Below are 24686 nucleotides of genomic sequence, written 5' to 3' on the forward strand. Positions count from 1 at the left end.
GGCCCACCCTGCAGTTCCCCGGATCAGGAAGTCGCTGCTACCTGGCGCCCTCCAACTCCTTGATCAGGGATCACTGGGGTGGAAGAACAAGCATCCCCAGCAGGGCATCTGCTCAGACCCGTCCCGCCCCATCCTTGGGGTCTGGGTTTACGAGGTGTCCCCCGCCCCCCGTCCCATCCAGGTCCTGGAAGCCAGAGGTGGGGGCGGTGGTAGAGAGCAGTACGTGCCAGGGGTTAAGGTCAGATGATTATCTACCCCAGACCCCTCTGCAACCAGCGTCTCCAGAGCCAGCCTCGGCTCTCAGAGTAACTTGGAGCCAAGGGAGTGGGGGTTGTCCGAGGCTCATCACTTCCTCCACGCACCGACTGCTGGGATCGGGGTTCCGGCGCTCCCGCCCTCCTTAGCCTGCCGGCACTTCCGTTCGACTCAGGGCGCTAAGGACGCAGCTTCCACCCGCAGGATCACGACCTCGGAGGACTCAGGGGTTCACAGGGTGGGGACGCAGAGACGGCGCCGTATCCAGGGGCTCCGGTGGGAAGCGGCCGACCCTTTCCAGACCAAAACCCAACTCCGCCAACTCGGCAAACTACCAAGCCCACCCCTCGCGCCCCCGCCCCTCCCAGCACCGGAAGCCCTGGGACCCGAGCCGAGGGGCGGGGCCGGCCCTCTGGTGCGGGAGTGGAGCGCAGGCGCGGCCCACATGTTAGTGCCTGCGACCCCGCGACCCCGCTAGGGCACCACTTTGGCGCCCAGGCCTCCACCGACGGCGCAGGTAAAGGCACCTAGGCTGCGGAAATGGCGGCGGGGAGTAACGAAGCCCGGGAGACCGGGGTGAGTATGGACACGAGCAAAGGTGTGTGTGTGTGTGTGTGTGTGTGTGTGTGTGTGTGTGTGTGTGACCCGGGTGAGTATGGACACGAGCAGAGGTGTGTGTGTGTGTGTGTGTGTGTGTGTGTGTGTGACCCGGGTGAGTATGGACACGTGCAGAGGTGTGTGTGTGTGTGTGTGTGTGTGTGTGTGTGTGTGTGTGACCCGGGTGAGTATGGACACGAGCAGAGGTGTGTGTGTGTGTGTGTGTGTGTGTGTGTGTGTGAGACCCGGGTGAGTATGGACACGAGCAGAGGTGTGTGTGTGTGTGTGTGTGTGTGTGTGTGTGTCCGACGTACGAGCAGAGGTGTGTGTGTGTGTGTGTGTGTGTGTCCGACGTAGCACCCAGCGGTGGGAGCGCCCCAGCCGGGTGCAGCAGGGAGTGCACGGGCCTGCTGAGCCGCGGGCGAGCCCCGACAGGTATTGGGGTGCCGGGCGGGTGGGGGTCCTCTCTGCGAAGGCTCCCAGCAAGTTTTCTCTACTCTATCCCCCTCCCCCCATAAATACCCAAGTCAAAACTAGGGCAGGCCCAGATTAATCCATTTCTGATCTTAAATTCCAGGTTCTTGGTCAAACTGCCCACGTGCAGTGTAGGCCTGGCCTCCGTCTTTGTCTCCTCATCCCTCCCTCTAGCGGCTCCCAAGTGTTCGGTGGGGAGGAGTCTGTGCTGAAGGAAACAGGTTTCTGAGGAGCCCTCCCTGCAGTGGGAGGCCCTGGAAATTTTGCTCCTTTAAGGAGGGGGACCTGGGGTCTTCCGCCCCTTATCTGGAGTCCAGAGGCTTCTGCAGTCACTGGGATGCTGTTACCAGACCAAGGCAATGGATTCTTTTACCCTATGCACTCAAATGACCAATTCCTGAGACACTGGGGTTTCACAGAGAGGAAGAATTTTATTGCTAGGCAGGAAGCAGAACAGATGGCCTGTCGGTCCAAAATCTGTCTACCCAAACTGCAGTAATTCTGATAGTTTTAAAGCTTGAAAAGATGGGCAGGTTTTAGGATAATGAGTACAGTGGCCCCCAGATTATGTAATTAGAGGTGATCTAATTATTAAGCTTGTACAGAATTGATTACATGCTTAGTCACAGAACATATGTAAGAAAATGGCACCCTTAATATGATGATGTGTCATTTTTAGTATTATAATGAGGTATAGGTGACTTGTAGATTAGTCTAAGCTACTGTGCATGTCAGGCAGGCACATTTTGGTTAGATCCAGCTTCCATTACCAAGATAATTTTGAACTTGTGGTGGGTTAGTTCTTGCTGACCGAAGACCCTTCATTAATAAACATAGGGGTTGTCTTTTGTGGTCATAAGACTTTGGAGTTAAAAAAAATAAATGGGTGCAAGTGAAAGTTAGTCACAAGGTTTTTACAATCATAAGGGCACAAGATAAAGGCTATACATTCATTATCAGAGATCAAGGCAGCTGGATTACAATTCAGGTTTCAGGTATTTACTTCTGTCTACTCTAGAATATCAGAAAGTAAAAAGGAATATCTATGTAATGATTCAGTAATCGTCATCAGTCCTTAAATCTTAACTTCTCAGTTACAATGTGTGGATCTGCATGGCTGCCCAAGGGTGGCTGCTAAAAACCCTGAGTCAGGGTCTGGGAACTGTTGGGCCAGTAAAGTCTGGGAAGAATGGGATCTGGAGACTAGTGAGTCTCCCTTGTGGGGATGATGTGGAGAGGGAAGGGGTAGCAGCAGCAGGGCCTAGAAAGAACCAGCCTGGGAATTCCAAGGGCAGTGTGCAGAGACAGCCAGTTTGGAGAGAACAAGAAAGAACAGACCACCCATGACAGCAGGACAGACAGGGCCTGCCACCTGCCCTCTTTGGACATGTAGGTTCTTGCTGCCTTTTGGAATGCAGTTTGGCATTATCAATGAAAACTGTTGATCTCCATATTAATTTTGTTAATTCTCCACTTTAATTTCAGTTCTGCAGGCCTTCTGTGGAAACAATTCAGTTATAAACAGAAGTGTTGTGTTTGAAAAGGCAGGCATCAGGATGTCACCTGTATTCAGTGTAGGGGACTCACTTCAACCACTTCTAATCTTCCATTGATGGAACACATGGTGGGTCTGTGTTTATGGACAAAGACTTGTGTGCCATTGTCAGGCAGACTGAGGGTGGCACAGGCAATGGCCTGTCTGTCTCTGAGATTAAAATGGGTGTATGTGCACATAGTTAGATTTGTATAAATGGAGGAAAAATTCAGAAATCCTGAGAATCCAACCAACCAGGACTTAGATATGAAGGAGCCAAGTAGAGGGTCCATGGGGGAGAACACATGACTCCCCAGGTGGCAGAGTAGACTTTTGGGTTTAGATGAGTTCTTTGCTCAGGCATGGAGGCCAGTCTGCTGTGGTTACCACCTTGCAACCTTTGGATGTTTCTATGACTCTGAGATGGATGTCCTCACCTGCCAAATGGGGAAGCTCTAGGAGTCACCTCACATGCTTCTGTGAAGGAAACTGGATTAAAGCTCCCATGCAGGACCTGTCCCTGCCAGGATCCACAAGCAGCACTGCTAACTGGGGCTTTCCTTTCTTGGCCTATCTATTTCATTGGCTGGACCAGGGCAGCTTTTACTTCTTCATGTTTTCCAGTATTTGTCAAGTAAAATTTTGTTGTTTCTTTTTCCAAAGTCAAAATGCTTATATGCAGATGATGACAGTAGTCTTGCAGCTTTCATTGTTCCTTTGCTGAAATGGAAATGGCATCTGCCAACCCTAGCCAGTGTGCTTCCTAAGTACATGGGAAGGTGTGTGACTCTGTGGCAGATGCCAGGAAATCCTGGTGAGGCAGGCAGCAGGCCCTATCAAGCTGAGATCCCAGAGAAGGAGTCAGAGAGAAACCCAATTGCAAACTGTAGGATGACGGTGGAGGACATGAAGTGCAAAGAGTGTCCAGGTGAAGCTGTGTGGTTAGGGCACCAGGGTCAGCATGGGCAAAGGGCAAAGGAGAGGTTCAGAGACAGAGGTGAGGTGTGGAAGGTGGCCCCATTCACCTGTGTGGTGCTCAGATAGCGTTCCTAGAGGACTGCATTCTTGATAGGATTGGGAGGAAATTCTCCAGGGCATCTGGCACCCCTCACCCCTACCTTTTCTCAGAGGGACTCCTGTGACTCTGAGGCAACATGTGGAAATGGTCTGAGGATGGGGAGGGTGTGGCTTGTGCCATGTGCATGGTGTGGTGATCTGGCTGGTGATGCTGAGACTGTTCCCCATGTTGGCAGCATGGGACCCTGGCCTGAGATGTGTTGCAGAGCTACCTGGCACTGCTGTGAGAGAGCAGAGATGCCTGCTTACCAGCCCTGGGGCTGGTGGCACTTGTAGGAAGGTTGTGCTGGGACCTGCAGGATGACCTTGTCAAGGTGGAGCCCTTGGTGGAGGCTCTGCTGGAGAGCTGAACCTGCCTGCATCTGGTGGACAGTGTGGACATTTTGCCAGTGTGCACATGCATGCTGGCCTGGCAGGAGCAGCCCCAGGCTGCTTGCAGGCTCCTAGAGGTAGGCCTGGGCTGGATGGGGGAGGGCAGAGGGGAGCAGGGCTGCCCTGAGTGCAGGCCAAAGGGTCTACAGTGTGTCTAAGTAGCTCATCCCAGGTCCCAAGGCCCTGTCTTCACTTGGCAGCAAACTTGACCTGTGCTGGTGTGATGCTGTTGATGGTCTGTATTTACCCACTTATCTGATGATTTGTGACATAAATAAGTGTGGGGTTGACTAAGGGATGCTGGCCCAGGTGATGCTGGAGTGGTGCAGGTTATATGGTGGATGCCTTGTATGCCTTCCTCAAATAATTTTTAAAACACTTTTTGTCATGAAATATATATACAAGAAAATTGATAAATTTCAAAATGTGGTTTAACAGGTAGTTATAGAGCACATTTCAAAGTATAGTATGGGTAACAGTGCCACAGTTTCAGCTATTTTCTTCTGGCTATTCTAATACACTAGAAACTAAAAAAGAAATATCTCTGTAAAGATTCAGTAGTCATTTAGTAAGCCCATCTCCCCTTGCATCAACACCAGCAGACTAGAGTGAAAACTGCTTTGGTTGTGAGAATAGCAGAAGGGGGAACAAGAAAAATAGGCTATTATTGAGAACAAAGGCATATGTGTTCTGTGTGGATTTGCACTGTGGATATAAGGAGGCTAGTGAGCTAGTATGGTGGACAGACAGCAGGAGGCTGAAATGATTGCCTTCTGATGTTTTTCATGACTTTTTATTCCCTACCCTAGCATGTGGGTGGGACCTGTGACTTGTAGCCCATAAAATTTGGCAGAGGTGGAGTAATTTTGCAGACGGAATTAAGGTCCCAGATCAGTAATTTTGCTTTACTCAAAAGGGAGATTACACTGGATTAACCAGAGTTAATCAGACTAAAAGCCCTTCAAAGAGGGGCTGGTACCTTCCTGAAGGCAGAAACAATTGAAATCCTCTTTCCAGGAGGGTACCTTCATTCTAAACCCAAAATAATTTTTTAGAGGTCATTAATCAGCATACTCTGAATGATAAGCAGGCCTACAAAGAAAGATATGCATTTTAAAAGGTTTTGATATCCTTATTTGAAAACTGATTCTCAAAATTTTGAAGTTTTTAAATGTTTTAACCAGGAAACATCCTCTTACTTATACTTTAGTTGTGAAATATTGAATTTTTTTAAAAATTCATTTTATTGAGATATATTCATGTACCATGCAGTCATACAAAACAAATCATACATTCAGTTGTTCACAGTACCATTACATAGTTGTGCATTTATCCCCCAAATCAATCCCTGACACCTTCATTACCACACATGAAAAAATAACAAGAATAATAATTAAAGTGAAAAAGGGCAATTACAGTAAAAAAAAAAACACTGGGTGCCTTAGTTTGTTTTGTTCCCCCATTTCTCTACTCATCCATCCATAAACTAGACAAAGGGGAGTGTGGTCCATATGGCTTTCCCAATCACATTGTCACCCCTCATAAGCTACATTTTTATACAGTCATCTTCAAGATTCATGGATTATGGGTTTTGTTTGATAGTTTCAGGAATCTACCACCAGCTACCTCAATTCATTAGAACCTAAAAAGGGTTGTCTATATTGTGCATAAGAGTGCCCACCGGAGTGACCTCTCAGCTCCTTTTGGAATCTGGCACTGAAGCTTATTTCATTTGCTTTCACTTCCCCCTTTTGGTCAAGTAGATGTTCTCCATCCAATGATGCTGGGTCTACATTGCTTCCTAGGAGTCATATTCCACATTGACAGGGAGATTCACTCCCCTGGGTGTCTGATCCCATGTAAGGGGAGGGCAGTGATTTCACCTGCCAAGTTGGCTTAGCTAGAGAGAGAGGGCCACATCTGAGCAACAAAGAGGCATTCAGGAGGAGGCTCTTAGGCACAATTATAGGGAGGCCTAGCCTCTCTTTTGCAGCAACAGTCTTCCCAGGGGCAAGTCCTGTGGTAGAGAGCTCAACCCATCAAACCACCAGTTCCCTATGTCTGTGAGCACATTAGCAACCATTGAGGTGGGCAGGCCAATACACCCGCTTTCTCCACCAGCTCCTGAAGGGGGATCTGCATATTGTTTATCCTTGTTTTTTTTTTTTTTAATTACCTCTTTTTTTAAATCAATGGTATAGAAAAAAAAAGTTTTAAAAAATGTACAATAAAAGAACATTTCAAACAGACCATAACAAGGGAGTAAGAAAAAGACAACTAATCTAAAGTAACTACTTTACTTTCAACATGTTCCTACTGTACCCCAAGAAAGTAACCTAATATAGCAACATTTCTGTGAACTTGTTCCTACTATACCCATCAGAAATTAACAGACCATAGTCATTCCTGGGCTTTCCCAGAATGTTAAATTTACCCACGATAGCTTATCTGTTCTTATTAGATTATCATTCCCTCTTCCTTAATTGCTCTCTATCGCTAGTTCCCCCACATTCTACATCATAAACCATTCATTTTACATTTTTCAATGTTCACATTGGTGGTAGCATATATTTCTCTTTTTGTGCCTGGCTTATTTTCCTCAGCATTATGTCTTCAGGGTTCATCCATGTTGTCATATGTTTCACGACATCATTCCTTCTTACTGCCATGTAGTATTCCATCATGTGTATATACCACATTTTGTTTATCCACTCATCAGTTGAAGGACATTTGGGTTGTCTCCATCTCTTGGCAATTGTGAATAATGCTGCTATGAACATTGGCGTGCAGGTATCTGTTCATGTCACTGCTTTCAGATCTTCCAGATGTATACTGAGAAGTGCAATTGCTGGATCGAAGGGTGACTCTGTATCTAGTTTTCTAAGGAACTGCCAAACTGAATTCCAGACTGGCTGAACCACTATACATTCCCACCAATGACGAATAAGAGTTCCAATTTCTCCACATCCTCTCCATCATTTGTAGTTTCCTGTTTGTTTAAAGTCAGCCATTCTAATTGGTGTGAGATGGTATCTCATTGTGGTCTTAATTTGCATCTCTCTAATAGCTAGTGAAGCTGAACATTTTTTCATGTGTTTCTTGGCCATTTGTAGTGAAATATTGAATTTTATTGAGGAAAATAATATTACGATGACACAAAATATATTCTTATGTGTTTAAAAATATTTATTTGGGGTACTTTTAAAAGCATCCTTGAGTGCTTATTAGAAACATTGCTTTGAAACATTCATAAATTCATAACAAAAATAGCATGATTTCTATCAAAGAAAAGAAAAGATAAATTAAAAACCTGATGCAAATCAAGCTTAATATGTAAAAAGGATTTTGAAAAGGCATCTCTTGAGGATCATGGCAGATGATATCCATAATTTCCTGCTTTGCTCCCATTTCTTTGCTGGGAATGGGGCCCTACACCTTGGCTTAGTCTCTGGAATGCTGATGACCATTTTACAATTCTACTCTCCAACTTGAGAAGGCCTAGGCCCTGCACAACTCTTGAAGGCTTTAATCCTGATCTCCCTACTCTCTACTCTGAAATGACCCTTTGAAACATTGGATGCAAAAACTGATATTGCTATGATTTAGTGATCTGAGAAAACATATTTCAGCAATTTTCCAGTATTTTAATTAGTACTCAAAATATCAGCAAACCTTACTGTTGGAAGGAAAACCACTTTAAAAATATTCCTGAGATGAAAAAAGTTTAATTAGACATGCAGTTAAAACTGTTTTAAGCAGCTTTCTTGTTTAAGCAGAAAGGACTTGGATTTATAATATCAAGTCATTCCAAAATATTTATAAAGAATTTGAATCTGTGTTGGAAAATTAAGAAAAAATTAACTTTGTTCTAAAGTGTTTTCTAACATCCTTTGTTGACTACAACATGATAAAATTAAACTTTGAACTCCATATTTTAGGGATGTAATCTTGAACATGCCCCAAACATGCAGATTTGTTATAGGAATCCTATGCTATCTGATCATCTAGCATAGATATTATAATGGAAGTAAATATCATACAATGCAGTGATGACTATGGAGTATAAGCAAGATACTTATCTTTATGTTTTATCATTTCATGTAGGCATAAGTTTCATCTTCCTGGGGATTTATCAATTTAGAAATATATCTGGATAATTTAGTATATGTAAAAATATATAGTTTACATATATAAATGTATATATACAAGTATATACTTTAAGTATTTATAAATATACATATTACACACATATATACACATTCATACACACATACAGAAAATCTAATTTAGTCTTGAATATGCAAACAATTTAATGGTATAGTTTTATTAAATCCAATAGGCCAGTCCAAAATACATGAAATTTTTTGAGTTCATGCAAATATCATAAACTCCCTCCAAGGAGGAGATAACTATCTTCATATATGTTTGGATGAGGTTTGCAAAGATGTGCATTTACAGAACTCTGATAATATCAAGGTTTTCTACTCAATTAGAATGTTTTTTTATCTTTGTTATTCAATCAAAATTTACTCATTGTACAATAATCAAATAGAAAAAAGAACAGTTAACCAGAAAGAAGCAGCAAGATTAGCCTGTTGTCTCACCAGAGGTTTTGCTTACAAATTGTTTTCTTGTAGATCTAACATCCATTTAGTTTATTGGTCTCACATTCACTATACCTTTTTAATCTTTTCTGAATCTGAGGTTATGCATCATTCACAATGTACTATGTATGTTTCTTTCTTCTCTTTCTCTCTTGTACATTGGAGTTCATTGGTTATATAAAGAAATTAAATGGCTCTACATCTTTGTTTTGTTTAAAGAATCTTATTTTATGTAGATTTATCAATTATGTGTCAAGTTTCTAAACAATATCCTAATATCATGGTCTCATTATTTCCTTGCTATTGTTTTCTCTGTTTTTTCTTGTTATTTTACTATCTTTTCCTCCACATGTGCTGCAACTCTCACTTAATCCAGTTGTTTTGATATTGTATCTTCAATGCAATCTTTAAATATTTCCATTTGGGCATAAACTGTGATTTTCCCTCTTGTTTTTACAATTTTTGATCTTTAAGTTAGATTTTGGGAAATAGGGTACTGATTTTGTAGTTTCTAAATGTCATTATAAATATTATGAATATTGATTTTTAATTTTCATTTATTTTTTCATCTAACAGATAAACTAGAATATTTATAGTATTTAACAATTTTATGAAGCTCCAAGTACTAAAGGATCACCAGTTTTGTTTTTATAGATGTAAATCCCAGGTTCCTCCCAAACTCCAGCCATTTTTCCAGAGTTTATGAACATTTAGCTTCAGAGTAAAGCAGACAAGTGTATTTATTAAAAGTAGAGAGAGAAAACTAGAGAGAGAGAGAGAGAGAGAGAGAGATTGGGTGGAAGAGAGAGGAGGTGACTTATTGGATCTAGTCTCTACTTGGGTTGATGAAAAGGTTTAGTAATGGATGGTGGTTGTGATAGCACAACATTGTGAATACAATCAACAGCAATGCATGTTATAGTTGAATGTGGTTAAAAGGGGGATGTTTAGGTTTATATGTGTTACTAGAACAAAAAATGTAAAAGTAGAGGACAATACAACACAGTGAACCTTAATGCAAATGATAAACAATATTAATAGTATAATTATAAAAGGTTATTTCATGAATTGTAATAACTATAACTCAGTAATGTATAATTTAAATAATAGGGTGGTATGTGGGAACAACTGTACTTTAGGTATGAACTTTTTTGTAAATCTACTTCTCTAATAAAACAAATGAAAAAAGTAATAGGATTCAGATGAAAAGGAGGAAAAAGATTTAAGGGGATGATTTAGAGAATAAATAGAAGAAAATAAATAATTATTGTATATCCACAGCTAAGTGGTCCTATTTTGTGGTTTAGCTTATGTTCCTTGGATTCTTTTTATATTCCAGTCACTGTGCTATGTTTACATAGGAAATATATTTTAATCTTTTTAATAATCTTATTAGATAGATGAGGAAACTGATGTTACAGGAGGTTCATAAATTTGCCTAAAGTCAAGGAAGAATTCAATGCAGTCATATTCCCACCAGGATTGGCTAAAGATGGGAGAATAGGCACAGGTTGTAGATTCAATGTTTCAATGTTTGGGGAATAACTGGAAATAGAAGGAAAAATATGTAAGGATGTAATATCTCACACTTTTTTCTGTGTTTTAGGCACAGCTAGCTTTGAATGTTGTTATTCCCATAAGTATGATACTGATGTGCATCAAACCACAGAATAAATATACTAGACTCTAGAAAATATATGTCTACAACTTTGGAATTTCTGACATGTAAGGAAGGGATTTCTGGTGGGAGAAGAAGCTCAAGTAAAAATTTAATACTGGGATATTAGTGCAGCTAAAATATCACTAATTCCCTGTCTATCACTGTTTTAGAAAGCATCTTATGATTAAATTTCAGACATTTCTTTACAAGTATTTCATTGCCTATTTTATTCACTGCACAGTGCTCTTCTTTATATCTTATACTCTGAGGACAATGCCTCACTGAACAAGGGTCCCTAAACTCATTAATCCATTGAAGGAGTTGAGTTCGTATAAAAATCTACCATACAGAGTAATAAATGCTGTGTTAGTTTGCCAGGCTGCTATAATAAATACCACAGACTGGTTGGCTTCACCAACAATTTATTGTTGGCAGTTTGGGAGGCTAGCAGTCCAAAAGCAAGGTATTGGCAGGCCCTGCCTTCTCTGATGTCTGTAGAGTCCTGGTGGTGACTCACAGACATAACTTAGCCCCTGAACCATGTCATGTGGCAATCTGTCCTCCTCTGTCTCACTCTGGCTTCTAATTCTGCTCAGTCATCTGTGTCTCTGTCTAGTGTCAGGGGTTCATTTCTTTACTCCTCATGCCTATGATCTCCATTAGAAAAGGCCTGAGCCTAATCAGGTCCTGATTTCATAGGTTTGGGCTTCAATTTACCTCCCACTCAATTAAGTTTATAGGGACAGGCAATAGTTTTAAAGTAAAGAGCACTTAAGAAAAGAATTCACCTTTAACACATTTTTACTAAAGGAGCACTGAAGCTAAAAGAAACAAGTTTGCAATGTAAAATTAATTGATCTATTGCCAAGAGAGGGAGCCCCCACTCCTCCAGACACAGCTGGTTTGAGACTAGAGAGAGCTCCTTTTTGTTTGAATTACAGATAATTTATAGCATCTTGATTTAGAGTAACTCTAAGTTATATTCTATTTTTACATTAAATGATGCTTCATGAACATGAATATCTCATTTGAAGCATCTTGATCCATGAGTGTCAAGATCAAAGGAGGGTATCCAGTTTATCAGAGACAGCCTTGAATGCCTATAAAACTCTACTGATAATATTTTTACTAATTAAGCTATGATTTCTTTAAGAGCAATATAATTTACTTGCATAAAGACTAAAAATTGGAAAAGAGATTAGTTACTTGTTTCTAATTTATTAATATAGTTTTTCATTTCATTCTATGATTAGCCATTTCATCATACTGATAAACATATTTGATTAGGACTGTACTTAAACTTGCTACATTATTTATAACTTATTTATGGTTAAATTACAGCTGCAGCTCCATCCTGTTTTCACAGAGGACTAGGTGATTACATGTTATCTATATGTAAGAAGGTTGAGAGGGCCTTTCTGCTTTCTTGAAAATATTCACAGGTTTTTTAACTGTTTAGCTTCTCCTTCAAGTTCTAATATGGGACTTGAAGGATATGAATCATCTGTCCCAGTTAATGTAGGAAGGCCTTTCCACTTCTTGTCATTTGGAAATTGTACTTGAGTGTTTTTAGGTAACAGTTCTGTTAAATATGCTTCTACATCATGAGTAATAACTGGTTTTTTACTATCAGGACAGAAAACATCAGGTGGTATATGAGAGCAGCATGGATAGAAGGAATCAGCATTCTCATCAGATTTCTTAGATCCTATGATACCCTCTCCCACTGATTTCTCTCTGCAAATTCTATATAACTCATTCCATCATTAGTTTCATTAATATCTGGCTCTCCTTGTTCTCCAATGTTCATTCCATAAGGGCCAATCAACATTGCTCTCTGAAATTCTTGCCCTTTCAGAAATTGGCCATACCCATAGGTAGGATATATTCAATTAGGGTCAGTAGCCCATTTATTCAAAATATAGGCTTGTATTATCCATATATTCTGACTGTAGAATTCTTATACCTGGATTAAAATCTAAAGGATATTTACAGTATTCTGTTACTGGTTTATTTAATTCAGTGATTAAAGTCCGAATGCCATATAATTACTTCATTCCCCTCTTTGGGGAAGTTCCAAAACCAGTAATTATTGTATACAGCAAAACATTGTTTAGGATTACATTTAAACTTTCCACCACACCAAGTGGTGTTTTTACAGCAAAGATAAATCAAGAGTTCCACGTGGACTCAAAATCATAACCACATCCCCAAGTCCTGGTGAGTTGAAGGTTATTGAGGCTGTCATCCTGGAAGACCTCCATGGTGATGGGTACAGGCTCTCCTTCCTGGCTGCATGGGTGTTCTGGCAGATCAGAATGCTCAGCAGACATGGTACCTTGCTCATCAGTGGAAACAGAGTTGTTGCTGGGATATACATGCTCGATATCCGTACCAGTCATGCTTGTATGCAAAGCTCTGTGCCTGGTTGGCTGTTCTTGTATCTCCTATAGCTCTTACTAGAAGGAATAGGTGATGGCAAGGCAAAGTGTACATTAACTCTTGAATTGTAGTATGGCTGCTATATTCTGTTTTTATTGGAGGAAGCACTCAGAATTTGGATTGATATCATAAAACAAATATTTTCTATCCAGGAACTTTTCTGCATATATTATACACATATATTTCAGGCTAAATTTGTTAGTCTTAGCTACAAAAAGATAATGTCAAAATTATGCATTACATTCCTAACAGTATGAGAGTGTACAGAGTTAATAGAGCAGATTGAAGTTTCCACTTACATTCTTCACTACAAACACCTTGTAGTAAGATTTTATGAAGATGCTGTAAAAGAGCAGCATTGCCTTGTCTCTCTCCATTGTCACTTACTGTTCCGTCTGTTTCTCAGAATTTGGAAGCCATTTCAGAATCCTGAAAATAATACTATAAGTATGGTAATAATTATTAGGATGACTGTGGGCTTACTATAAGTTAATGTATCAATTATTCCACCAAAGATGCCTTTGGTAGCAGAACTCACAAAGCTGGCAATTGTTTTAGTGGCTGAGGCAGCAGCAGGCCAGACATCCTCCAATGCTTCTCCTCATTGCTTGATCCACTCTAGAGTGTTCCCTTTATGTAATTCCAGTCTGAGAAGGTCAGATTTTGTATCTTCTATCTGCTCTTCAGTGCTAGCCCATGTATCAGTGGCCTTGACTTCAATCTTCTTCAGCTTAGCTAAGATTCCAACCAGGTGTGGTAACCTCAGTTGTATTTTTGGTATATGAAAGTTACCAAAAACAGGTTTGCTCTTTAGGCAAATGCTGCTTTAATTTTTTCAAAACAAGTTACTGTATCATTGATAGTGAGAATTGAGGATTGATATGGAGGTATATTACAGTCTATAGCATATGACATAATTATGTATCTGCCATTCTTTAAAGGAATAAATTCGAAGTAAGGAGATGAAACTGCTTTTCCAGTTATTGGACATTTACTTCCAGTTTTATTGCCACAAGTTTGATGTAGCTTAATTTTTAACAAATAAGCTAATCTCTTTGTTCACATCTTTTAGGCTCTAAAGAATATAACTCAGAACATTATTGACTAATATGTGTATAAGGTTGATGTATCTTTGTTAAAGTAAGCTGAGTTCCTGTTTTTACTAAATGTCCAATGTTTAATACTTGCCAGTTAGTATAGAACACTTAGGTAGAATTATTTGATAATAAATCCCTATTTCCCAGATAGTTTTAATTGGAGATGTGTAAGTTTTCTTTATATCATATATATTGCTGCATGACATTCACTTAAATATTAGCATGCCATGATAAGGAATATTAAGACCTTCATTAATCCATGTTTCATTTAATATTCTTCAATTCTCCCTTTTATGGAGGGTATTCTGAAATTTTGTGTATAAGATAGTATCAACATGGCTGTAGTTAATTCATCTATATGCTGAGTGTCCTTCATGTTGGCTTCCAAGAGAGTCACCACATGGTCTTTTAATATATGTAATCCATCATCAAACAGATACTCATTTAAGTCAGAAAGTTTAATACTGTTGCTGTTGAATTAGCTGTCATAAGGCTTACTTTCTCATGTCTTTGAGTGTTGGGCTTTTTCATCCTCATTTTAAGGGACAAGGATTTACTTCCTTTTGTTTACTCTTAATTTATGTATTCGACATATTGACTTCATTATCTAACCCCCATCTCTTATCTTCAGTTGGAAATTCTTTAATATTAATAGTATTACACTCTATTTGAGTTATGAAAAGTTCATTTAATTAGCTACACACTCGCTACATGATGTTTTTTAGCTTTTGCTACGCATTTCTGGTATAGTGATTTTACCTTATATTTAGGCACTACAATTTTCCTTTCCTGTTAATATATTGGTGCAGGGAACTTTTTAGAGTATGCTAATTGTCTCTAATCTCTTTTAATTTCAGAGACAGTCTATTTTGCATAATAAATGCAGAATTCACCTGGAGAAGACTGTGATTCATATTGACATTTAACTTCTTCTTGTATATTGTTTGGGTCAGGGAATTGTCTCCAAAATTGACATGTATAAGGATGAATATTCTTAGTTTTAATAAAGCTAACACATTCAGGTAATATGCTGCTTACATTCTTTTGAAAATATCCATAATCTCCTTCCCATAAGGAATAAGTAGTATATATGGTATTTAGGAAGTGTCAGAAATAAAGTGGTACCTGTAAGAGAATAAATGCTCACTCGGTTCTGGAGGAGAAAAACATTTATTTACAATCTTGCAAGATAAGGTGCACAGCCAGAAATGTGGGCTGGTGCATGGGAAAAGGACTTGGTGATCTTTTAATCTCCTATTCTTAATGTGCAGGTCCCTCCCTTTTCCCCATTGGCTGGGTACTACAGAGGTTACAGCCTATCTGAGAGAGCTAACTAGCCTGTCTTTGAGATTTTAATTTGTACAGCCTATCCAAGAGAGCTAACTAGCCCATCTTTGAGATTTTGAGTTGTACACCCTATCTGAGAGACTTCATTAAGTTTAAATTTCCTGCAGGGAGTTCCTGCCTCTGATTATACCCCATATCCCTTTACATTCCAGTAACCCTGGTTATTTTTCCATATAAGGAGCTGGTGCAGATTCTAGGCTTACATCATGGCTCTCCGCTTTACCACAAGGCCTGTTTAAGCTGATTCTGCTGCCATTTCCCCTATTCCATGCTGCCTTTATGTGAAAAACTTAACCCTTTCTTATAGATTCCCTCCTCTTTCTTTTTTTTTAAACCTTTTTAGTTTTCATATTTTAGTTTCTCAAATTTGCTAAGAGCTTTTTCACATTCCTCATCATAAGAATCTTTCTTCTTAAGGGAGGTGCAGATTGTTCTGCTGATATTCTTGATTAGAGTGTTTTTGGTGGGTTTCTGAATTAGCCTCTGGGCCCACAGGATGATGTCGCACCCGACTGCTGCAAATATTCTGGCTGAAATGGTAAGGAAAGTTAAAATAGATGTTGCAATTCCTTTCCATTTCCTGAACCAATTTTTCAATAATTCTGTGAGTGGGTTGTTAATGCCAGAATTTTTTGCTAGTTCCTGAAATAAGGCTGTTAAGCCTTGTACAGCTTTGGTGATAGTTCCATCAGGTGCTGTATTATTGGGGATGAACATGTAACAACTCACCCAACTATAGCACACACACCTCCTTTTTACAGCTAGCATCATGTCTAGGGCCATTCTGTTTTCCCATGCCATTTGGCTAGTGGCATCTAACTGTTCTGCTATTCCCTTAATGACATCCCTGGTATAGTTGATAAATCTTAGCTGATGACCACATTTTTATTGATGGTGACCCACCAGAATGAGAATGATTCAAATCCTGCAGCAACTTGATTTCTAGCTTTAAACTCATGAGGAACTTCCCAGGGAACCCGTATACTATCTACATAAATTCTTCCATTGATGGAACCAGGTAAATTTTGTACATTTGTCTTTTCTCCTTTGCCTTGGGTTGGTACCTTTTCTTTACTTTCATATGCCAGGGTGAAGGAGATAGCCAATTGAACCAGAGCACAGGTTCCTCCCCACTTTTCGGGTAGTGTTGGCTGGAGGACACCCTTCCCACAGTACCACCAGAGGTTTGCTCAGGGTATAGTTAGGCTAGAGAAGTTGCCAGTACTATCCTTGCTCACGTTCCACACTTGTTTACACAAAGCCATGGTACCAAGATCCTGGAGCCCTTCTTCCCATCTGGAGAGACAGGCAGAGTGGCTTCTGGAATGAAGGCAAGAAGCTGGTATGGCCTTGACACTTCCCTTCTGGACTGGAGGGAAAAGAGAGGACAACATACTACAACTTTCACCAGAAGTAGCATTTTGAAAGAGGAGTCTTATACATTTAAACTCCTTTTCATGCTTTTTCCTCCCCAGGGGAAAGGGCACAATCTGAGCAGCAGGTTGGCTGGTTGTATAAGCATAGCAGTCACTTCTGTTTAGACTCTGGATGGTATATTTGATCCATTCTACCCAGGAATTTGTATTTCCATAACCTGTCTCTATTTTTATGGTCTGCTTTAAGTCTCTGGCCTTAAGTATGCTAATGACCTTGGGGTCAATTTGAACTGGAGAGTTAAGACTCCAGTCAAGTTTCCCTTAATTGTTTTCCCTCCAACCTGGATGAGACCTATCCCTTATACTGTGTTGTCCACCAGTCTTCCAAGAATGGCAGGGGTCAGGTAACATAAGTTATACTGTCAAATGTTTGCCCCCAACAGTCTTGCTCTCTATTTGAACAGTCTGCTTACATAAATACTTATATTCCTCTCTCGGTTGTCACTGATGTTTTAGATTTCTACAGCTAATTACTTGACAAATGTCAAATTGTACATTTGGGACTCTATGCCTTTGACTATACTTAAAACCAGTTTAGCAGAACATTTTATTCCTTGAATATGAAACATTATGATTAGTACAAGCAATTTCATGATTAAGCTACACACAGAGCACAATGCAAACACAGGGTTTAATCCAGCCCTTCCTCCCTCCTAGTATGTTCTTTCAACTATTGTCTTTTTAGAGTGATCCTTAGGAGATCTGAAGTGGGAGTCACTCTTCAGGATTTGGGTTGCATTGCTGAATACTTATCATCTGGTTCAGGCACTGGTCCCTTTACTCATGTGTAGTGAGTCCAGCCTCTTTCTGCCATTCAGACTTTCAACTCAGTCATCAGCAAGACTTGATAGGGTCCCTCCCAGATTGGTTGAAGTTTGGGTTCTCTCCATGACTGGATCAGAACCCAGCTGCCGGGCTGATGTTAATGGGCAGCAAATTCAAGAGGTGGGGTCTGAGCCAGTAATCCACAGTGCCTGAGTGATGATAGAGTAGAAGACAAGACCAGTATATAATTCTTACGGAAAAGATCCTTCGTGTCTAGGAAGGGGAGTTCTCCAGTCCTCCTGGGGAAAGGCAAACCAAAAAGCATTTCAGAAGGGGAAATTCCCAGTTCTTTTCTACTGTCAGTCCTGATTCTAAGTAGAGCTATAAGTAAGCACTTGATCCAGGATAACTTTGTTTCTGAAACCAATTTAGAAAGATGTTTCTTTATGGTTTGATTCATTCTTTCCACTCTCCCAGAGGATGGCAGATGCCAAGGAGTGTGGAAGTCCCAAGTGACACCCAGGCTTCTCATGACATTCTGCAACACATGGGCAGTAAAGTGACTGCCATTGTCAGAATCTATATTTTCCACTAACCCATAACAGTGAATGATTTGTTCAAGGATAACTTTAGAAGTTCCCAGTGCTGCAGCTGAGGATAGAGGGTAGGCTTCCATCCATTTGGTGAGATGTTCTACAATTACCAAAATATACTTTAAATGACCTATTGGGGGCATTTCATTGTAATCAACTTCAATGCTCTGGAATGGTCTGAGGCCTGGCTCTCTTCCCCCTTGTACCTGTTTTCTCAAGACCTTTTTATTAATCTTCGGACTAATTATGCATGTTCACATATTTGTTTAGCAAGTGTATAAAGGCCTACACATCCAAATTGTCTAAGAACTAAATCACACATTGCTTGTACCCCCCCAATGACTCCATTGGTGTAAGACTGCTAATACCTCCCTCATTATTTGTTTATTCAACATTTGTCTGCTGTCTGGGAGAAACCATTTCCCCTGATCATTTAAGGTTGCTCCTAACTGTTCTAGCTCTTTTGCTTCTTTGGAAGAGAATGTAGGGACCCCAAACTCTTCAGGGATACAGTGTATCAGGACCATTAGTTTTAAAGGAGGACAGAGAGAGGCCTTCTTAACCTTCTCTTCAGCTAACTTATTGCCTTTTGCCTCAAAAGCAGGGCCCTTCTGATGTCCACTTATATGCACCACTGATATTTCTCTAGGTAAGTGTGGATTGGTTAATACTTGTTTCACCAATTCTCCATGAACGAGTTCTTTTCCTTTGCTGTTGATTAATCCCCTTTCTTCCCAGATCTTTCCAAAGGTGTGGACTACCCCCAAAGGCATGCATACAACTCACAAGTTTGAGCTGACCACTTATCGGGCAATTGGCTAGCTTCTTTCACTTCACAAGTTAGCCCGTCTACAACTGCATAGCCATTGTGCCTTTCTCCTTCTAGGACTTTAGAGGATCCATCTATGAACAATTTTTCCCCCAAGTGCAAGGGAAGATCCCTTAGGTCAGGTCAGACTAAGGTTTGGTATTCGATTAGGTCTTGACAGTCATGCTCAGGGGTCTGTACTTGTTCAGGCCCCTTCCAAAGGAAGGAGGCTGGGTTTAGGCTGTGATCTGTTGTCAAGACCAAATCATCTTTTTCCATTATGATTGCCTCATATTTCAGGATTCAGGAATCAGTCGACCATTTCCCTGCCCTTTGAGATGGAATAGTCCTCACTTGAGGGATACTGACTACTAATACCCCTCCAAAGGTCAAGTTCCTGCTTTCTTCTACTAAAAGGGCTGTTGCTGCAATGCCTTGAACACACCCAGGCCACCCCCTAGAGACTGGATCTAAAACCTTTGAAAGGTAACCTACAGGCCTTCTTTGGCCTCCCCAGATTTGGGTTAGGACCCCTAAGACCATTCCCTTACCTACTGTACAAACAGGTGAAAGGGTTTCTTGAGGAAAGGAAGAGCTTAAAGGAGCTTGCACCAGTGCCTACTAGAGCTCATTTAAAGCCTCCATTTCCACTTCCTCCCATTCTATATTGTCAGGTTCTTCCTCTAGTAATTTTTGGTATAGCCCCTTAGTTCCAGATGCAAAAGAATCTATCTGCAATCTACAGTACCCTACCAAATCCCAGGAATTTCCTTAGTTCCTTTTTGTTTGAGGAAGAGGCAACTTGACTATGGCCTGGATCCTTTCTGGATGGATTTTTCTTTTTCCTTCACTTATGAGGTGGCCTAGGTACTTAATTTCCCTTGCTACAAATTGCAGTTTACGTTTGGATACCCTTATTCCTTGATCCCCTAAAAAGTTGAGTAGATTCTTCATAGCTTGAGCCACCACTTGCCTTTCTTTACCCAATATTAATAGATCATCTACATATTGCAGAAGGGTGATCTCAGGTGGGATTGGAAATTTTTCCAGTACCCTTTCTAACTCTTGCCCAAAGAGATTGGGGGACTCCATAAAACCCTGAGGTGAGACCGTCCATCTGTATTGTTGCTTTTGCCCATTGAAGGGATCTTCCCACTCAAAGGCAAACAGATCTCTACTTTCTGGATCAAGGAGACAGGCCCAGAAGGCATTCCTTTAAGTCTGCTACACTAAACCACTTATGATGGTAGGGGATTTTACTCAGGAGAGTGTAAGGATTAGGAACTACTGGGTGTTGAACCTGGACAATTTGGTTAATGGCCCTTAGGTCCTGCAACCTTCTCCAGCTACCATCTGGTTTCTGGATGGGGAGAATGTGAGTATTAAAAGGGGACATACAGGTCTCTAAGAGTCTATCTCAAAGGAGACCCTCAATGATGGGTTGGAGTCCCTGTCTTCCTTTAAGGGGAATAGGAAATTTTTTCCGGCACATGACCTCCCCTTCCTTCTTTAACTTGATTTTAATTGGCATTTTCATCCCTCCCCTGTTTCCTTCTTTTACCCATACCTCCTCCTTAATGTCCTTTTCATCTTTTTCAGTGAGCAGGGCCAAAACCTCAGTTTGCCCATTCCTCACCTCTAAATCTTGTCCCATGGGTATTAGGTCTCTTCCTAATAAATTACTCCCAGCTTTTGGTATGTGCAACAAGGGAGCTATAATTTGATTATTTTCCCAACAAATGTTAGTAGGTTCAAGAATGGAAACTTTAAATCCCTCTCCCTTTGCCCCTGAGATGGTGAGGGAACTGCCAGAGAGCCTGGCCCCCTTTTGAAGATGATTTACAGAGGATCAAGCTGCTGCAGTTTTTACCAAGAATGTAATTTCCTCTTGATATGGGCCCACCTTTAAATTTACTAAAGGCTCCCAGTGGGCTTCTGAGATGAGGAGCCTTTGACTCTCCTAGTCCTTGAAATTCATTAGGGGTATAACTCAGCCCTCCTTCTGTAAGTCTGGGCACTCTTTTTTGAAATGGCCAAGATTTCCACAGTGATATCACCCTGCTGAGTTCTGCATTCTCCTTGCTCCTTTATTTAACTCAGGCTGGCCCACCCCCTTATCTCACCTCTGTCTGCTTCCTCCATTCCCTGCTTCTGATCTTTTCTTGACCAGGTGGTCAACAGTGGTTATCATGACTTTTGCCTGTTGCTTTTGCTTTTTGTCCTCCTTTCTTACAAATACTTTCTGTGCTTCCCTTAATAACTCCTCCAATGACTTATTCATCCATCTATCTGTTTTCTGGATCTTTTTCTGAATATCAGGCCAAGACCCCTTCACATAGCTGACCTTTGACATTCCCTGGGCCACAGGGTCATCAGGGTCCATACCTGAATATTTCCTCACTTGATCTCTCAATCTTTGCAGATAAGCAGAGGGAGACTCATCTTTCTCTTGATTCACCTCAAAAGCCTTATCCAAATTTTCAGTTTTGGGTATGGCCAATTTTATCCCCTCTATAATGAGCTCTCTGATCCTTCATTTGTGCCCTATCCTCCTTATCATTATTACCCCAATTGGGGTCAGTACTTGGAAATTTTTGCTTTGCTGCCATCTCCCCTTGCCCTGGCAGTTGTTCTTTCCCATTCTTTCATAGCCACCCCTCTCACTATTCCTCTCTCCTCTTTCATAAAGAGGATATTTAATATGGGCATAAGTTCAGACCACATGTATGAGCTAGAGCCTAGGAATTGATCTATTTGCTCAGCCAGCCCCATTGGGTCCTCTATTAGTGGTTTCATCTCCTTAAAATTCCTTACTTCTGCACTTGTTAATGGGGCATCTACATACCCAACTTCTTTTGGCCCCATAGGCACCTCCCTCAAGGGGTAAAGCGATTCAATGGGGTTATGTTCCCTTACTCTCTTTCCTTCAAAAGTTTTCAGAAATGGAAAATTCTGTATATCCTTTTTGTACTGTGCTAATTCTTTCCTCAACAATTGATGGGTCATATCTGGTGGGGCAGCTGGTGCCAACAGGCCTTCTGGTTCCCCTGGAACCTGTGTGGACTTTATTAGGTCCTCATACTCTAACAATTTCTGCCCCAGGAGAGGAGGGGAATAGTAGGGAGGAAGAAGGCTTAGTAAGAGGTCCCAGGGTTTAGAATCTACCAACTCAGCTTCTCAGTTTGGATTTTTATCTTTCACAGGGTAGAGGGAAGTTTTCTTTAGCCAGCATGTGGCATAAACAGACTCCTCCTTAGAAAAGGGTTTCTTCTCATTAACATAAATTACATGGTTGGCACAGAGCCAATCCTCCTCTGTCCCATACTTTGGCCAGAATACATCCAGCAGTGAAATGCTTTCTTTGGTCCAAATGTAAGAACAGTATTTAATCATTTTCTTTTTGTCCTTTCCCTTGGTCCAATTGCTGTCAGTCCAAAATTTTAACATTCTGCCTAATGGATTATCTGGAGGGATGTACCTGAGGGACACTATAGGTGCCCCTTTTCTTCCTCCCTGGTCAGCCAGCTGCCTCTATTCCCCATTCAGAGTCTTGTCTGGGCTTCTTTCTCTCAGTTCCTTTTGCTTCATCCATCTCTGGCCCTTTCCTTTATGGGAGAAGGGAACAGAAAATCGGAACTCTGCACTTGCTTCACACAGTATGTCACACGTTTCAGTCACACACAATCACCTTCAGACTTATCGAGAATTCCCAACCACCACGGTAATATAATATTTGTCCTCTTTCCTTACCTTGGTCCATGTGTTGAGTTGTCTGGTCAACCAGAGGCAGGCTTTCCCTTTTCCCCTTTTTCTCATCCACAACTGGCAGATCCAAGCATCTGGTCTTGGGCCCTTCAGCTGCTGGAATGGGCCCTCAATGGTGGAGTCTGAGACTGCTCAAATGGCAGGGCACACCTTCCCTTTGTCCAACTTGGGTGTCCCCCTCTGAAGCTCTGGATCCCGGATGAGCTCCCAAGTTGTCGGAAATAAAGCAGTACCTCTAAGGGAATAAATTCTCACTTGATTCTGGAGGAGGAAAGAATCTATTTACAATCTTGCAAGATAGGGCACACAGCCAGAAATGTGGTGGTTTGGCATGCAGGAGGAAGAACATGGCAATCTTTTAATCTCCTATTCCTAATGCACAAGTCCCACCCATTTCCCCATTGGCAAGGTACTACAAAGGTTACAGCCTGAGAGAGCTAACTAGCCCATCTTTGAGATTTTGAATTGTGCAGCCTGAGAGAGTTCATTCAGTTTAAATTAAATTTCAGGGAGTTCCCACCTCTGATTATATCCCATATCCCTTTACATTTCAGTAACCCTAGTTACTTTCCCATATAAGGAGCTGGCACAGATTCTAGGCTTACATCATGGCTCTTTCTCTCTCCTCTCTTTACCACAGGGCTTGTTTAAGCTGGTCCTGCCACCATTTTCCCTATTCCATGCTGCCTCTATGTGAAAGCTAAACTTAACCCTTTCTTACAATCCTGATATATATGTTTTGTTTCCATGGAGAACCCTGATTATTACACCATTGACTAATATCCCATCAATAAGAAATTAGATAAACAATTTATGCTAATTCATATATTAGAGGGTTACTAAGAAATAAATATACTTTACTTATAGAAACAACATCCTTATTCTGAATGAAAGAAACCTTTATTAACAGAGCACATGTTGTTTGCTTCCATTAATATGAAATTCTAGAACTTATCCAGGGTGGATAAAAACATTTGGACATTGGTGTCTTTGTGGGAATAGAGGTGGGGATTGACTGGTGTGGTAAATCAAATTATGTACCCCAGTTTTAGATGTGTCAGTCTTAATCTACATTGCTCTAGGTGTAGAAGCAATTGTAAATAGGTACTTTGATTTTGTTAAGGGGTGGCCCAGTGCACTGAGGTTTCGACTTTATCCAGATTACTGTAGGCCTCTTTATAAAGAAAACACCCTCCTGTGTGGCAGAGCTCCATGTGGGAAGCTTGATGTTCACTGAGTATTGGTGGCTGTGGCCCCTCCTGGACATGAGGAATAATCACTGTAATTTTGTTCATATCATTCAATTCCAAGAGAATGAGCCCAGGTGAAGGGGACTCCTAAGCGGAGCTAACATCAAAGACAACAGGAAGGAGGGACCAGCAGAAAGAACAGGATTTCCCTGTCCCCAGACCCCTCTGTCCACGGCAGGACCCTGCCAATTGGCCAATCCCTGGCTGAGGCTCCAGGTGCCTCTCACTGGGATGTCTGTGACATCCTGCTGACTGCCATCACACAGAAGTTGACTTAATCCCTCTGCAGAGGCCCACATACTGAGGGTCCTCCCCTCCTCCATGCCACACACACTCTGCCCCTGTCCAGCATGAGATGCCCAGTTAGTGAATTTATTGAGGATCAGGGACAGTGACTCATACAGGATCAAACTGCCATCTCAAATCAGGGCAGACCCCACCCAGTTTCCCAGATCATGACTTAGTGAGAAGCAGGGGTCTCAAGTCTGGCAGGGAAGCTGCCTATAATGTGAGGGTGATTGTTTTTCATCTCCCACTGCCTTCAATCCTGCACCTTGAATTCACAGTCCCAAAAATACCCTTGCATTATTCCCAGTGAAAGAGTAACTTT

At 41.2% G+C, this 24686-nt stretch overlaps 1 protein-coding gene across 3 annotated transcripts in view; it reads left to right on the forward strand.

Annotated features, from left to right (window-relative positions):
• The first annotated feature begins 461 nt into the window (after positions 1–461).
• Positions 462–24686, forward strand: part of LOC119519835 (lysosome-associated membrane glycoprotein 1-like) — a 171655-nt gene continuing 147430 nt past the window's right edge. The window contains exons 1-2 of one of the 3 annotated variants that reach the window (XM_037817559.1): positions 464–831; positions 18858–18902. Coding sequence is in view for 1 of the 3 variants with exons in the window: in XM_037817557.1 (XP_037673485.1) it covers positions 796–831 (36 nt within the window). In the remaining 2 variants the exon portion in view is untranslated. Of the gene's footprint in view, positions 832–18857; positions 18903–24686 lie in introns of all 3 variants that reach the window. The other 2 variants (XM_037817557.1, XM_037817558.1) reach the window with 2 other exon arrangements.

Source organism: Choloepus didactylus, chromosome 24 (genome assembly GCF_015220235.1).
Source record: "Choloepus didactylus isolate mChoDid1 chromosome 24, mChoDid1.pri, whole genome shotgun sequence".
In the NCBI taxonomy this organism is placed as follows: Eukaryota; Metazoa; Chordata; class Mammalia; order Pilosa; family Megalonychidae; genus Choloepus; species Choloepus didactylus.